This window comes from Natator depressus, chromosome 10 (genome assembly GCF_965152275.1).
Source record: "Natator depressus isolate rNatDep1 chromosome 10, rNatDep2.hap1, whole genome shotgun sequence".
NCBI lineage: Eukaryota > Metazoa > Chordata > Testudines > Cheloniidae > Natator > Natator depressus.
The window spans coordinates 16,338,771-16,353,532 of NC_134243.1; the positions used below are offsets into that span (position 1 = coordinate 16,338,771).

General features: G+C 43.1%; 1 protein-coding gene across 1 annotated transcript in view; it reads right to left on the reverse strand.

Moving 5' to 3' along the window:
* The window catches only part of LOC141994393 (putative short-chain dehydrogenase/reductase family 42E member 2), a 28,389-nt gene that overhangs the window by 11,971 nt on the left and 1,656 nt on the right, over window positions 1-14,762 (reverse strand). The window contains 5 exon segments of the mRNA XM_074964603.1: window positions 3,167-3,249; window positions 4,469-4,544; window positions 8,061-8,179; window positions 10,042-10,102; window positions 10,846-10,941. Of these exon segments, the coding sequence (XP_074820704.1) occupies window positions 3,167-3,249; window positions 4,469-4,544; window positions 8,061-8,179; window positions 10,042-10,102; window positions 10,846-10,941 (435 nt within the window).

Below are 14,762 nucleotides of genomic sequence, written 5' to 3' on the forward strand. Positions count from 1 at the left end.
ACCAGTCAGCCTAACTTTCAGTATCAGGCAAAATTGGTTGAAACTATGTTAAAGCACAGAATTATCAGACATATAAATAAACATGATTTGTTGGGGAAGATTCAACATGGCTTTTGTATGGAAATCATGCCTACCTAATCTATTAGAATTCTCTGAGGGGGTCAAACAAACATGTGGACAAGGGTAATCCAGTGGACATAGTGTACTTAGACTTTCAGAAAACCTTTGACAAGGTCCCGCACCAAAGGCTCTTAAGCAAACTAAGCAGTCATGGGATAAGAGGGAAGGTCCTCTCATGGATCAGTAACTGGTTACAAGACAGGAAATAAAGGGTAGGAATAAATGGTCAGTTTTCAGAATGGAGAGAGGTAAACAGTGGTGTCCCCCAGGGCTCTGTACTGGGATCAGTGCCCTTCAACCTATTTATAAATGATTTGGAAAAAGGGGTAAAAACAGTGAGGTGGCAAAGTTTGCAGCTGATACAAAATTACTGTGGACACCTAGGTCCAAAGCTGACTGCAAAGAGTTACAAAGGGATCTCACAAAACTGGGTGATTGGGCAACAAAATGACAGATGAAATTCAAATCTTGGAAAATGCACAGTAATGCACACTGGAAAACATAATCCCAATTAGCTGTTACCACTCAAGAAAGATCTTAAAGTCATTGCAGATAGTTCTCTGAAAATATCCGCTCAATGTATGGCAGCAGTCAAAAAGATAAAGTTAGGAACCATTAGAAAAGGGATAGATAATAAAACAGAATATATCATAATGCCACTATATAAATCCATGATACACCCATATCTTGAATACCATGTGCAGTTCTGGTCACTCGATCTCAAAAAGATTAGAAATGGAAGAGGTACAAAGAAGGGCAACAAAAATGATTAGGGGTATGGAATAGCTTCCATATGAGGAGAAATTAAAAAGCCTGGGACTGGTCATCTCTTTTCTAATCTGAACAAGAAGGTATATGATAGAGGTGTGGAGAAAGTGAATAAGGAAATTTTATTTACTTCTTCACATAACACAGGAACTAGGGGTCATCCAATGAAGTTAAAAGGCAACATATTTAAAACAAACAAAAGGAAGTTCCTTCACATAATGCAGTCAACCTGTGGAACTCATTGCCAGAGGATGCTGTGAAGGTGAAAACTATAAAAAATTATATTTCAAAAAGATGATATAGGTCCATCAATACTATTAGCCAAGATGGTCAGGGATGCAACCTCATGCTCTGTGTAACCCTATGCCGCTGACTGCCAGATGCTGGGACTGGATGACAGGGCATATATCTGTGACTGAATGCACCCCTGTATTCACACCCTACACACTACTGTAATAATCTTTGTACAAAATATGCCTTGTGAGGTATCATACGAAAACTAATAACTCACTGGTCAATAATATGGTGAAAGTATGTAGCAACATTATATGTAAAGTTATGAACATGGACTGAAATTCAGACATGGCATACTTTGTATGAAATATCACAACCATATACAAATGATGAATATGGGGGTAACAGGCTGCTACTTTGAGGTCCTATGCATCACAGTGGTTATCAGGTAATCTGGCATGTGGCTAAACCTGTTTCTCAAAAACAAAGGACAAGGTGATGCCAGTTTTGTCATCAAAGTTGATGGGCAATCACCTGTCAAGCGGCCATTCTTCAGCAAAGAAGGGGGCCTGAACAGATCAATCTACATTTTAGCAAACAGCATGGAATCTTTTTCACCGCAAGACTCCATGACTCAAACCTCACACCGGGAATGAATTTTATCTAGGGGTAACTCTCAGGAAAATGCATTTCAAAGGGTGACCGGGCTATACAAATGAGGGGCAAAAACACCCCCAGGGATCTCTCCCTATCTATCTCCCTTTCTCTTTCACCTAAGATGACAAAGGAAGCAGCCGTTTGACTTTGGGAGAGATCCTGACCTGAAATTTCATCAGCCCTGTTGCTGAGATCAAGTCTAGTTTGTTAAATTTTAGCACTAGAAAGCATTTTATCTTTATTTCTCTTGTAGCCATTTCTGACTTTAATGCCTTGTACTCTCTTAAAACCTACAAAAGGTAATAAACTTGTTTTATTCTTTAATCAAAACTAATCCAGTGTTGTCTTTAAACTGAACTGTAGGGGTAACTCCATTTAAAGTAGCAAACTGTTGTACATTGAGAGGGACAATGGACCTCCAATATCTGGACTATCCAGGAGAGAGCTGGTCAGTGAAGAACACATGTTTTTTGGGGGAATATCTGGGTCCAGGAGTGTATTGGGGTCATCCTGTAAATACTAAGCAAGGCTTGTGGAAGCCAGAGTGTGACTAGAGTGTGCTGGCAGGCTTCAGCTGTACATGCTCAGGGTGTTATCTTCATGCTGGAAGGCTGTGAGTGGCCCAGGTGGAAGCCACAGCAGCAAAGCACTGTGAGGCACCCAAGATTGCAGGGCAGGTGATGATACAACCCCTCACTGTCTGGGCTGCACCCCAGAATGTAACAGGATTACTTGATAATTGCCCTGTCCTGTTAATTCCCTTTGAAGCACCTGGCATTGGCCACAGTCATAAGACAGGATACTGGGCTCGATGGACTATTGGTCTGACCCAGTATGGCTGTTCTTATGCATGAAATAACTGCAGGAAGGGTGTGATTTGCCAAGCAATGTGATTCATTTAATTAGTCATTGCCTAAAAACCAAATGTTTGCCTCTTTAAAAACAAAAACAACAACACAAAAAAACCCAACATCTAAAACTTGACATCAGGAAGATTTAACTACGACTACATGTCATGGCTATGGTCTGATTAACTTCAGCATAAAATATTCTCAGAAAAATCCTGAAATCATATTTTACTATTGTTTAAAGTGCTTACTCAACAAAACAAATAATGCATAATAACCAGTGATGCAGGTGTAGCCCTTTCTCCACAACACTAGCCCAGTTTTTGTCTATTAAAAAAAGCATGTTTATAATTTTCATTCGCATCATCCTCCAGTTATGCTATTTGTCAGCTTGCATTATGTGGTCAGTCAACAAAAGGTTGTTTGAGGGACTGTTTAGATCAGTAACCAGGATACTAGCTTTTGAATTTTTTAGACTTAAACAGTACAGGTACTATAATATTTGTAATGCACTCCAGAGCTGATAATACAATACATACTAATACTCGTGGCAGGTGTTTTTGCTCTTCTGGTCCATAGATGCCTGGTGGGCGAAGAACACATGTATGGAGCTTATCGCCTCCTAGGAGATATAATGAAATGTGATTTTCCAAATAGTTTCCATATCAGTACACGACAGGTACACTTCATATACGGTTTATATTTTATTTTGAAAACGGTAAGAGGGCCAAACACACTGGTCCCTTTGTAGTAAATTCTCTTCATCTTCTTTTACAATGTGAATTTAATACTCATGAAATCTGCTGGCTCGTGAGTCCTGAAAATTGAAATCCTCTGACCATAAAATAGCTGCAATATGAACAGCATCTTACATATTTCCCTACCAATATACCCTCATGCCTAACTCGCAAAGGCCACCTCTTACAGTCTATTTATAAAAGAAATGCCCATCTTCAGGCACACAGAAGATTGAAAATCACAGTGTCTAATACAACTAGCTATATTCAGACACCTCCTCTGATCACAGCTGTAGCAGTATCACAAAGAGATGGAAACAGTTTCTCAAGCAGTCAGCATCCAAATCAGTTAGTTTTGACCTTAAAAAGTCCTAAACCTTTAAATATCTCATAGAAATCAATAGGCAGCCTGTGCTCTCTACTGAGAACAGATATGATGTGCTTTCTGTATGAAACTACTTATAAGTAACAGACACATTCTGCACGAATAGTTTCAAGTCGTATCCCCACGTAGAGTACATCACAGTGGTGTGTGTCTGAGCTCACAGCCGTGGATAATGGTAGCAAGGTCTGCCTCTGGTAGACAAGATCATACCCTGCTTGCCTAGTGTAGATTGAATAAAGCCGCCTTGGCACAGCTGCTATCTGTGTACTCAGAATTTGAGAAACTAACATAACTCAGAAACTGAAAATCTAAGTAACAAGCATCTGTCTGCCTTCTTCCTTATCTGTTGCAAGTCATCTGTAAGCCCTAATGACCTGTGAGGATTAAGCTGGTGGAGAGAGTGTTTAGGGGCCACTGCATCTATAGTGAGGCTTAGTGGGACTGTTGGCATGAGTATGTGTGTATATGAAAAAGGAATGCAGGCTCAGAGCCTATATTTGCAGTAGAATTTATAAACGTTTTTAATTGACTTGAAGAAATAAGGTTTTAATTTTCTGAATCTTGGATTATCCCTTTTCCCCTTTGTGTATAGTCTCTTGTCCACCTGAATATACATGGACACTGAGATTAGACACATTAACTGAGGGAAGAAAAGACCCCTTTATGTTCATAGTTTGACATACAGTAGTGATATCAGAAAAGTAGATTTTTATATGTACCTTTTAGTGGGGTTCCATCAGCTGCAAGGATCATTTGGTCTGCCATTGCTTTGGTTCTAGAATAATGATTAACCTGCTGAAAAGAGTGCAAATATAATGAATTGCCTAACTATATCCCTACATTGGTAAATGACACCTCTGATAACTTTTCAGTAAACTTGCACATCTATCCAGCTTGCAGCCATAACCTCAATAAAATCTTCTCAAAAACATAAGATGTGGAGAAATTATTTAGGCCTCCAACCCTAAATTATCTGTTATGATAAAAGAGACAGGTTAGTATTTTTGGCTACACAAGTTTAGATTCCCAGTAAACTGAGCATAGCCCTCTTTTAAATTTCTATTTTTACTTATGATATGCTTCAAATATATGCTTTGATTCAAATTATTTTTGGTAAGGTAGATATTTTTGATATAAATAACAGTATTGTGAAAACAATAGGGTAAATACGTATCAATTAAGTGATTTTTAATTTATACATTTACTCATGCCAGATTTCTCATTAATCTTAAAACTTAAGTTGCTTAACTAGAGTATAGACTTGAAGGGCTCAATTCTCCCATGTGCTGGGGCAGCTCTGGGGCATTCTGGCTGCAGTGTCCCTAAAATCAGCTTCCTGGAGGACTGCCCCAATGTAGAGAAATCACAAGGTGGCAGAGTGTTGCCACAGTGGTTCCTATATGTCCCAACTCACAGCTGACATTATAGGGGCATAGCTAGGGAAAAAGGGGTGTGACTGGGGCTCCTTTACATGCAGCTGATCACAGGCTTTTGAAATGGTCTCTTAGGGGTAGGAAGAGGCTGATGTAGGAGCTGCTACAGAGTCTCTACATGACCTGAGGTTCCCACTGAAATATATCAGGTGGCACAAAGGGAGGAAAAACCACTGATAAGCCCCCTGCTTAGTGTTCCCTTGGTATGAAGGAGTCTGCAACATGTATAGAACCAGAAAGAGTGGTCCCTTACTTTACGGTTCTTTGAGACACATTGTCTGCATAGATTCCACTTTTGGTGGTGTGCATGAGCCCCATGTGCACACGGTTGGATTCTTTTGTGAATACCAGTGTCCACTGGGGCCACACATGCTCCCTGAGAGACCTTGTGACCCCTGTCGTTAAGGGTATAAGGAGTAGGGAGGCCCCAACTGCTTCTCAGTTCCTTTGCCAGTAAAGAATTCCATAGAGCAGGATTCTGAATTTGTGGATATGGAGGACTGGTAGTGGAATCTGCGTGGACAATACATCTCAAAGAACCACAGTTACCTTTTTTCCTTCTGCAAGTGATGGTCTACACAGATTCCACTCTTGGGGCAGGTCTACACCGCAATTAGACACCTGCAGCTGGCCTGTGCCAGCTGACTCAGACTCATGAGTAAGGCTAACAATTTAATCATGGATACTTTTAGTAAAAGTCACGGACAGGTCACGGGCAATAATGAAAAATTCACAGAAGCCCCTGACCGGTTCCTGACTTTTACTAAAAATAGCCGTGAAAAAATGGGGAGTTTGGGCAGCTGCGGGCGGGCTGGGAGCTCCAGAGACCCTCTCTGCTGGCGACTCCGAGCTGCAGGGGTTCCCCCTGGTGCCTGTGGAGGTAGAGAGCTCTGAGGGTTCCCCTTGGGCCCATGGTAGCCGGGAGCAGCAGGGGGTCTGCCTGCCACCTGCAGTGGCCCGAAGCTGCGGGGGGCTCCTGCTGCCTTGGGCAGCGGGGGTACCCCGCAGCTCTCTGCCTCTGCAGGTGGCAGGGGACCCTGCAGCGCCCAACTGGAGCTGGCTGAAGTCTTGGAGGTCTTTGGAAGTCACAGATTCTGTGACCTTCATGACTAAATCGTAGCCTTACTCATTAGGCTCGGACTAAGGGGCTGTTTAATTGCAGTATTGACATTTGGGCCCAGGCTGGAGAGCTTGGGCTGTAAAACCCTGCGAGGTGGGAGGGTCCCAGAGTTCAGGCTGTAGCCTGAGCCCAGAAGTCTACACTACAATGAAACAGGCCTGCAGCTTGAGCCGTGGGAGCTCTAGTCAGCTGGCACAGGCCAGCTGTGGCTTTTTATTTGAAGTGTAGACATACCCTTGGTGACTAGCAAGCAGTATCTCATCCTCAGAGGCGGGTAAAAGGAGTCCTACTTAAAGATCGATTGATGGATGGCTCTGCCTAAACTTGCATCTAATCTAGAGGTAAAATTATGGACTGATCCATGGTGCCACCAGATATATCTCAGACATAGGGATACTGTTCAAAGAGGTGGTAAAGTCTGCTTAGGCTCAAGTAGATTGAAACAATGTGTCCAGAAATGTCTGTCTTAGTTAGTACATAGCAAGTTCATATATAGTCTGACACCCATTTAGTCTCTGAGGGTATTGGTTGTCCTCTCACTGGTTCCACAAATGCACCACATAGTTTAGGTGTGGCTCAAATTGATCTAGTATTGTCTATATCAAAGGACAATGTTTTTACTGAAATCCAATGTGTTTGAAGTTTTGCTTTGGCTGATTGAAAGTTCGAGGCTGGAAATTCGGGTGAAGTCTGGGAGTGAGTTTGTTTCTAAGGAGAGCCTGGCATAAGGGCCTGAAAAGGCATCACATGCCCATCATTTATGGGCTTTGCTGTGTCACAAGATGGACAAATCTTGAATCCTGGAGATTTTGGCCATTTGGGGCCTATATACAGAGGGATGTAGGCCTTGGAAGAGAGGGGAGGCGGCAAGGAAACCTATCAATGCCCCAAGCAGCTAAATTGGTGATATATATACAATTTTTTTAAACCAATGGGTTAACTAAAATTTATCGAAGTGAATCTAGGTAACTAACAATAACTACTCTTTCTGTAGGTGAAGAGACGCAGGCTCTGTGGGGTTCTGTCTCATAGCCATGGGTGCTAAGAAGAAACTGAGAGGCAGTTGAGGCTGCCCCACCTCTTATACCCCTTGGTTGCAATGGTCACGGTGCTCCCAGGGCTCAGGCACAGCCCCAGTGGACACTTCTATTCAAGAAGAATCTGACCTTGCAGCCATGGGGTGCATGATCACCATTAAGAGCGGTATCTGCGTAAACAGACGGTCAAAGAAGAAGAGGTGACTCCTAAACACATGAGGTGTTCTGAGGACAGGGAAGAGCAGCAAGCAGTGGGAGTGGCTAAGGCACAAGGGGCTCCAGATGGTAAACATTCCCTCAGAGACAATAGCAAGTTGGATGAAATTAGAACAGCCCCCAGACTACTCTAATTTATACTTGGGCTGGGTAGAGAACCAGGGAGCCAAAAGACTCCTTGACAGCCCCCTGCAATAAAGAATCTTCCCATTATTTTCAAATTCCAATTTTTTAGTTTGTTTATTTTTGCAAGATCCCAAATGTGCTTACTTATGGATAAGGACTGAATAACTGATCACAGGCCACTCTTAGAATAGTCTCACAGCGTTTAAGTCAGAGCTATGGCAGCAATAGCTACCTCTACCCAAAGATAGACTGATACTAATAATTTAAATAAATGCCCTCTATAGAAGCCTACTTTGGAACACAAATACAGTTTCATAAAGTTGGACAGCAGTGCTTTGCTACTGATCAAGCTGACAAGGTCTGTTGCAAAGTAAAATACCTTTTCTAGTGGAAAATATGGTACAGTTTCCTCATCTCCTTCTTCAATGGGATTCCCTCCAAACACCACATTCACTGTACTAGTATAGATCAGCCTTGGGATATTTCTTTGCTTGCAAACTACAGTAATATACAAAATGCATTATTTTAAGAAAAGGGGAAGAATATGAAAATCCACATGAACTGGCAGCAAACATTTTCTTGTTAAAGGCAACTACTGCAAACATAAGAAGGGCTGTCTTTCAGTTTTAGCATTATTTTTAAATTAACATAATACCTTTCATTCATATGGAAATTTTTCATTCAAAAGATATATTAGTTAGTGTCTATACCACAGGTTGAAAATGGAAAGTGCTATATGAATGCTATTGTTATTACCAAGTGCTTTGCAAACTACATACATACAACAATCACATCACCACCGAATTGCAGTCACTAGTGGGTGAGGGGTCGTTACTTGTGTGAGTACACTTGGATGGAAATAAAAAGCCCTGCTGTATTTCAGTAACATCACATTAAATAGTTTTACTGTGTATGATTGAGTTAGAAAAGAAGAGCAATAGGCACATGCATGTGATCATATGGAATTATAAATGATTGCATCATCTTTTCTTATGGACTGTAGCTCTCCCTGCTGAAGTCACTTTAGCCCATGCTTGAGCAGTAGGCAGCTGTGCTCGTAGTGCTGCTACTTCTAGCACATCTGGCCTGTACCCCTGCCACCTCCTTGCTTATATGTACACACCTCCATGAGGTTATCTCCATTTTCATCTTGTGAGAACTTAAGGGTGATAGGAAACAGAGATGTCTTCCCAAATGTCTCAGTGGAGAAAAGTTTCCCACACCGTCATCCCAGGGATTGGAGGAAAAAAGGTGGAGGCAGCCTTCCAAGTGTTATGAAGGAGAAAAGAGTGCTCCTCAACCTTCCTTTTCCAAAGTGCAATGGAGGAAAATTCCTCCAAGATAGGAGAGAGAAAACAAAAACCTTTGGTCAAATGGGATTCAAATCCACCATCCCTAATATTACAGCTGACTCTAGTCCCTTGTGCCAGTGTTCTGGTTGGGTTTGAGGTTTCCATACTCCACTTTTGTATGTAGGAAATCTTATGCAGACACATGCATGGGTACACTAGGTAGTGTGTGGAAAGGAACAGCCAGAAGCATGGTCCAACTGTGTTAGGAATAGCACCACTGCGTGGCTCCCCACAGGTTGTGGTGACAACAGCAGGGAGAGCAGCTGTCATAATAGTGACTGAGAAAATACTTGTGGTTGCAAATACATGGGGGCAAATTCTGCCTTTTGGCAACGTGTACTCTTGAAAAATGACAGGCACATGGGAAATCTCAGCATGTATGTATCCCCCACAATTTTTGCTCCATTATAAACCTGTGGAGATGTGACTCTGCAAATTCTGTGGCTCTAGAGATAGTTTCTGGTTGGGGCTAAAGAGGGAAATATTTCAATGGATATGTTCCTTGATTCATTCTTGGCTTTGCTTACCACTTCACTTAAGATATTTTTGCTCCAGGTAGACATAATCTGCCATGAAAGAGGGGGACTGTGCATGAGCATATAGGCAACACAAAAGTGGTTACAAATTAATCTTGCTTTTGCCTTTGCTGTGAGGGCAAAAGCAAAAATAATTTTGATATGTACAATACAGTATGAAAAGCCATATCATCAGAAACTGAACTGTTGTCATTCTCCTGAAATTGTTGCTAAAAGGACAAAATATAATGGAAAAAGCCAGGATTTCATCCCAGATATCCTACTCGCAGTAAGAAATACTTTAAATATATCATAATTACGTTACTTTAGGGTTTAGTTCTGCCACCCTTACTCACTCTGAGTTGTGCCTTACTCTGTGAATAAGGATGGAAGAGTTGGTCTTTGTCAAATCAATCACTAAAAACCTGAAGTGAATGGGAGTCTTTCCACGGACTTCGGATCAGGCCCCAAGAAGGAAAATCTAGGTACATACCATCAATGACTACTTTTGTTCCATTGACATTTATGGATTCAATCTGTTCTTTCTTTTGTAGCTAGAAATAGAGAAGTTGTACAGTATCCAATTAAACACTTTAAATTCACCACACAGCTTTGTAATTGCCAAAACCAAATGCAGTTATATCTACTTTGCTACTTATTTTATTGTTTTATTTTCTTGAAAACTTCACTTCTATTTTTTGTGTCAGTTTCATGTAAGTAAAGTTTAAATTAAAAAAAGAGGATGGGGTGGGAAACAGACCCCAAGGCCTCAATTATCTGTTCTGCCCAAGGTATGACTGGCATAGAAATGAGAGCTGGAAGGTAGATTTATACACCTGTGTGCTTTCCCCTATTCTGGGGCCTGGCCATGGCCCTGTCCTGTCCACTCTGCCCAATAAACTAGAAGCCTCAGGGTTGCTTTAATTAATCTTTAGTACAACATTCTGATTATTTTGGGCTCTGCACTAGGTTAATGATTTGGTGCTTAGTATTTAATAAATGCCCCCTCATTCCCTAATTAGATTATTTAACCTTTATAAATAACTTTGGCTAACACTTTAAACTAATTTAATTGAATCACATTCATCAGAAGCTTAAATTACTTGTAGCTATGGGCTCAACATTTGTTTTCCACAAACATTTAAATGAATAAAATTTCACATGTATAAAATGTTTTAATAAATATAAAACCAGTTTGTGAATATTTTTTTCCTATCATTTACCCACCTTTATGTGAACAATACACTCCTACTTTTAAAGGTTCCAGAGAGAAAAACAATAAGAAAATTGTACTCACTTGGTCCAGACCTGACATTCCATAAGAAGCTGCATGAAAAACACAGTCAACCCCTCCACAAGCCTGGAATACTGCTTTACAATCCCTCACATCACCCTGTGATAAATCAGAAAACGATAGATTTGGCCAGAAAGGTATCATTTATAATTTTTTATATAAATAATAATTATTGTTAAGAAAAATCTAAAAGTAATTCTGCTGCCATTCACACAATTGCTTTGCTAACTAACATGCAATAGGCTTTTACAAAACTGTGCAGAAAAGTCCCTGACAGAGTATTTCATTAGGGACAATAAAAATCTGTATACTATGGTTTGGTTGAATGGTACTATGTTTTTCACACCTGGTCCTGTAGACCTTATAATGGCAAAACTAGCTTGACTTGAATTGGAGTAACATGTGTCTAAGGGTATGTCTACACTACGAAATTAGGTTGAATTTATAGAAGTCGGTTTTTTATAAATTGTTTTTAGATAGTCGATTTGTGTGTGTCCCCACACAAAATGATCTAAGTGCATTAACTCGGCGGAGTGCTTCCACAGTACCGAGGCGAGCGTCGACTTCCAGAGTGTTGCACTGTGGGTAGCTATCCCACAGTCTCCGCTGCCCATTGGAATTCTGGGTTGAGATCCCAATGCCTGATGGGGCAAAAAGCATTGTCGCGGATGGTTCTGGGTACATATCATCAGGCCCTCCTTCCCTCTCTCCCTCTGTGAAAGCAACAGCAGACAATCGTTCCGTGCCTTTTTTCTGTGCAGACGCCATACCACGGCAAGCATGGAGCCCGCTCAGCTCACTTTGGCAATTAGGAGCACATTAAACACCACACGCATTATCCAGCGGTATATGCAGCACCAGAACCTGGCAGAGCGATACCGGGCGAGTAGGCGACATCAGCGCAGTGACGTGAGTGATGAGGACATGGACATAGACTTCTCTCAAAGCATGGGCCCTGCCAATGTGGGCATCATGGTGCTAATGGGGCAGGTTCATGCGGTGGAACGCCGATTCTGGGCCCGGGAAACAAGCACAGACTGGTGGGACCACATAGTGTTGCGGGTCTGGGACGATTCCCAGTGGCTGCGAAACTTTCGCATGCGTAAGGGCACTTTCATGGAACTTTCTGACTTGCTTTCCCCTGCCCTGAAGCGCATGAATACCAAGATGAGAGCAGCCCTCACAGTTGAGAAGTGAGTGGCAATAGCCCTGTGGAAGCTTGCAATGCCAGACAGCTACCAGTCAGTCAGGAATCAATTTGGAGTGGGCAAATCTACTGTGGGGGCTGCTGTGATGCAAGTAGCCAAAGCAATCAAAGATCTGCTGATATCAAGGGTAGTGACCCTGGGAAATGTGCAGGTCATAGGGGATGGCTTTGCTGCAATGGGATTCCCTAACTATGGTGGGACCACAGACAGAACCCATATCCCTAACTTGGCACCGGAGCACCAAGCCGGCGAGTACATAAACCGCAAGGGGTACTTTTCAATAGTGCTGCAAGCACTGGTGGATCACAAGGGACGTTTCACCAACATCAACATGGGATGGCCAGGAAAGGTACATGAAGCTTGCATTTTCAGGAACTCTGGTCTGTTTCAAAAGCTGCAGGAAGGTATTTTCTTCCCAGACCAGAAAATAACCGTTGGGGACATTGAAATGCCTATAGTTATCCTTGGGGACCCAGCCTACCCTTTAATGCCATGGCTCATGAAGCCGTACACAGGCAGCCTGGACAGTAGTCAGGAGCTGTTCAACTACAGGCTGAGCAAGTGCAGAATAGTGGTAGAATGTGCATTTGGACATTTAAAAGCATGCTGGTGCAGTTTACTGACTTGGTTAGACCTCAGCGAAACTAATATTCCCACTGTTATTACTGCTTGCTGTGTGCTCCACAATATCTGTGAGAGTAAGGGGGAGATGTTTATGGCGGGGTGGGAGGTTGAGGCAAATCGCCTGGCTGCTGGTTTCGCACAGCCAGACACCAGGGCGGTTAGAAGAGCACAGGAGAGTGCGGTGTGCATCAGAGAAGCTTTGAAAACCAGTTTAATGACTGGACAGGCTACGGTGTGAAAGTTCTGTTTCTCCTTGATGAAACCCCCCACCCCTTGGTTCACTCTACTTCCCTGTAAGCTAACCACCCTCCCCTCCTCCCTTCGATCACCGCTTGCAGAGGCAATAAAGTCATTGTTGCTTCACATTCATGCATTCTTTATTCATTCATTACTCAAATAGGGGGATAACTACCAAGGTAGCCCAGAAGGGGTGGTGGAGGAGAGAAGGACAAAACCACACAGCACTTTAAAAGTTTACAACTTTAAAACTTATTGAATGCCAGCCTTCTGTTTTTTGGGCAATCCTCTGTGGTGGAGTGGCTGGGTGGCCAGAGGGGCCCCCCCCGCAGTCTTGGGCGTCTGGGTGAGGAGGCTATGGAACTACTGGAGGAGGGTGGTTGGTTACACAGGGGCTGTAGTGGCAGTCTGTGCTCCAGCTGCCTTTGCTGCAGCTCAACCATACACTGGAGCATATTGGTTTGATCCTCCAGCAGCCTCAGCATTGAATCCTGCCTCCTCTCATCACGCTGCCGCTACATTTGAGCTTCAGCCCTGTCTTCAGCCCGCCACTTACTCTCTTCAGCCCACCACCTCTCCTCACGGTCATTTTGTGCTTTCCTGCACTCTGACATTGTCTGCCTCCACGCATTCGTTTGTGCTCTGTCAGTGTGGGAGGACAGCATGAGCTCAGAGAACATTTCATCACGAATGTTTTTTTCCTCTTTCTAATCTTCACTAGCCTCTGGGAAGGAGAAGATCCTGTGATCACTGAAATACATGCAGCTGGTGGAGAAAAAAAAAAAGGGACAGTGGTATTTAAAAAAAAAAAAGACACCTTTTATAGAAGAATGGGTACACTCTTTCACGGTAAACCTTGCTGTTAACATTACATACATAGCACATGTGCTTTCGTTACAAGGTTGCATTTTGCTTCCCCCCCACCACGTGGCTAACCCCCTCATCCCTTCCCCCTCCCCAGGGCTAACAGCGGGGAACTTTTCTGTTCAGCCACAGGCAAACAGCCCAGCAGGAAAGGGCACCTCTGAGTGTCCCCTGAAGAAAAGCATCCTATTTCAACCAGGTGATCATGAATGATATCACTCTCCTGAGGATAACAGGGAGATAAAGAACGGATGTTGTTTGAACGCCAGCAAACATACACTGCAGTGCTTTGTTGTACAATGATTTCTGAGTACGTGCTACTGGCCTGGAGTGGTAAAGTGTCCTACCATGGAGGATGCAATAAGGCTGCCCTCCCCAGAAACCATTTGCAAAGGCTCTGGGAGTACATCCAGGAGAGCCACGAATGCCAGGGCAAAGTAATCATTACACCTGCTTGCTTTTAAACCATGTATAGTATTTTTAAAAAGGTACACTCACCGGAGGTCCCTTCTCCGCCTGCTAGGTCCAGGAGGCGGCCTTGGGTGGGTTCGGGGGGTACTGGCTCCAGGTCCAGGGTGAGAAACAGTTCCTGGCTGTCGGGAAAACCGGTTTCTCTGCTTGCTTGCTGTGAGCTATCTTCCTCATCCCCAAAACCTGCTTCCGTGTTGCCTCCATCTCCACTGAAGCAGTCAAACACCACGGCTGGGGTAGTGGTGGCTGAACCCCCTAAAATGGCATGCAGCTCATCATAGAAGTGGCATGTTTGGGGCTCTGAGCCGGAGCGGCCGTTTGCCTCTCTGGTAGGCTTGCCTCAGCTCCTTAAGTTTCATGCGGCACTGCTTCGGGTCCCTGTTATGGCCTCTGTCCTTCATGCCCTGGGAGATTTTGACAAATGTTTTGGCATTTCGAAAACTGGAACAGAGTTCTGATAGCACGGATTCCTCTCCCCATACAGCGATCAGATCCCGTACCTCCCGTTCAGTCCAT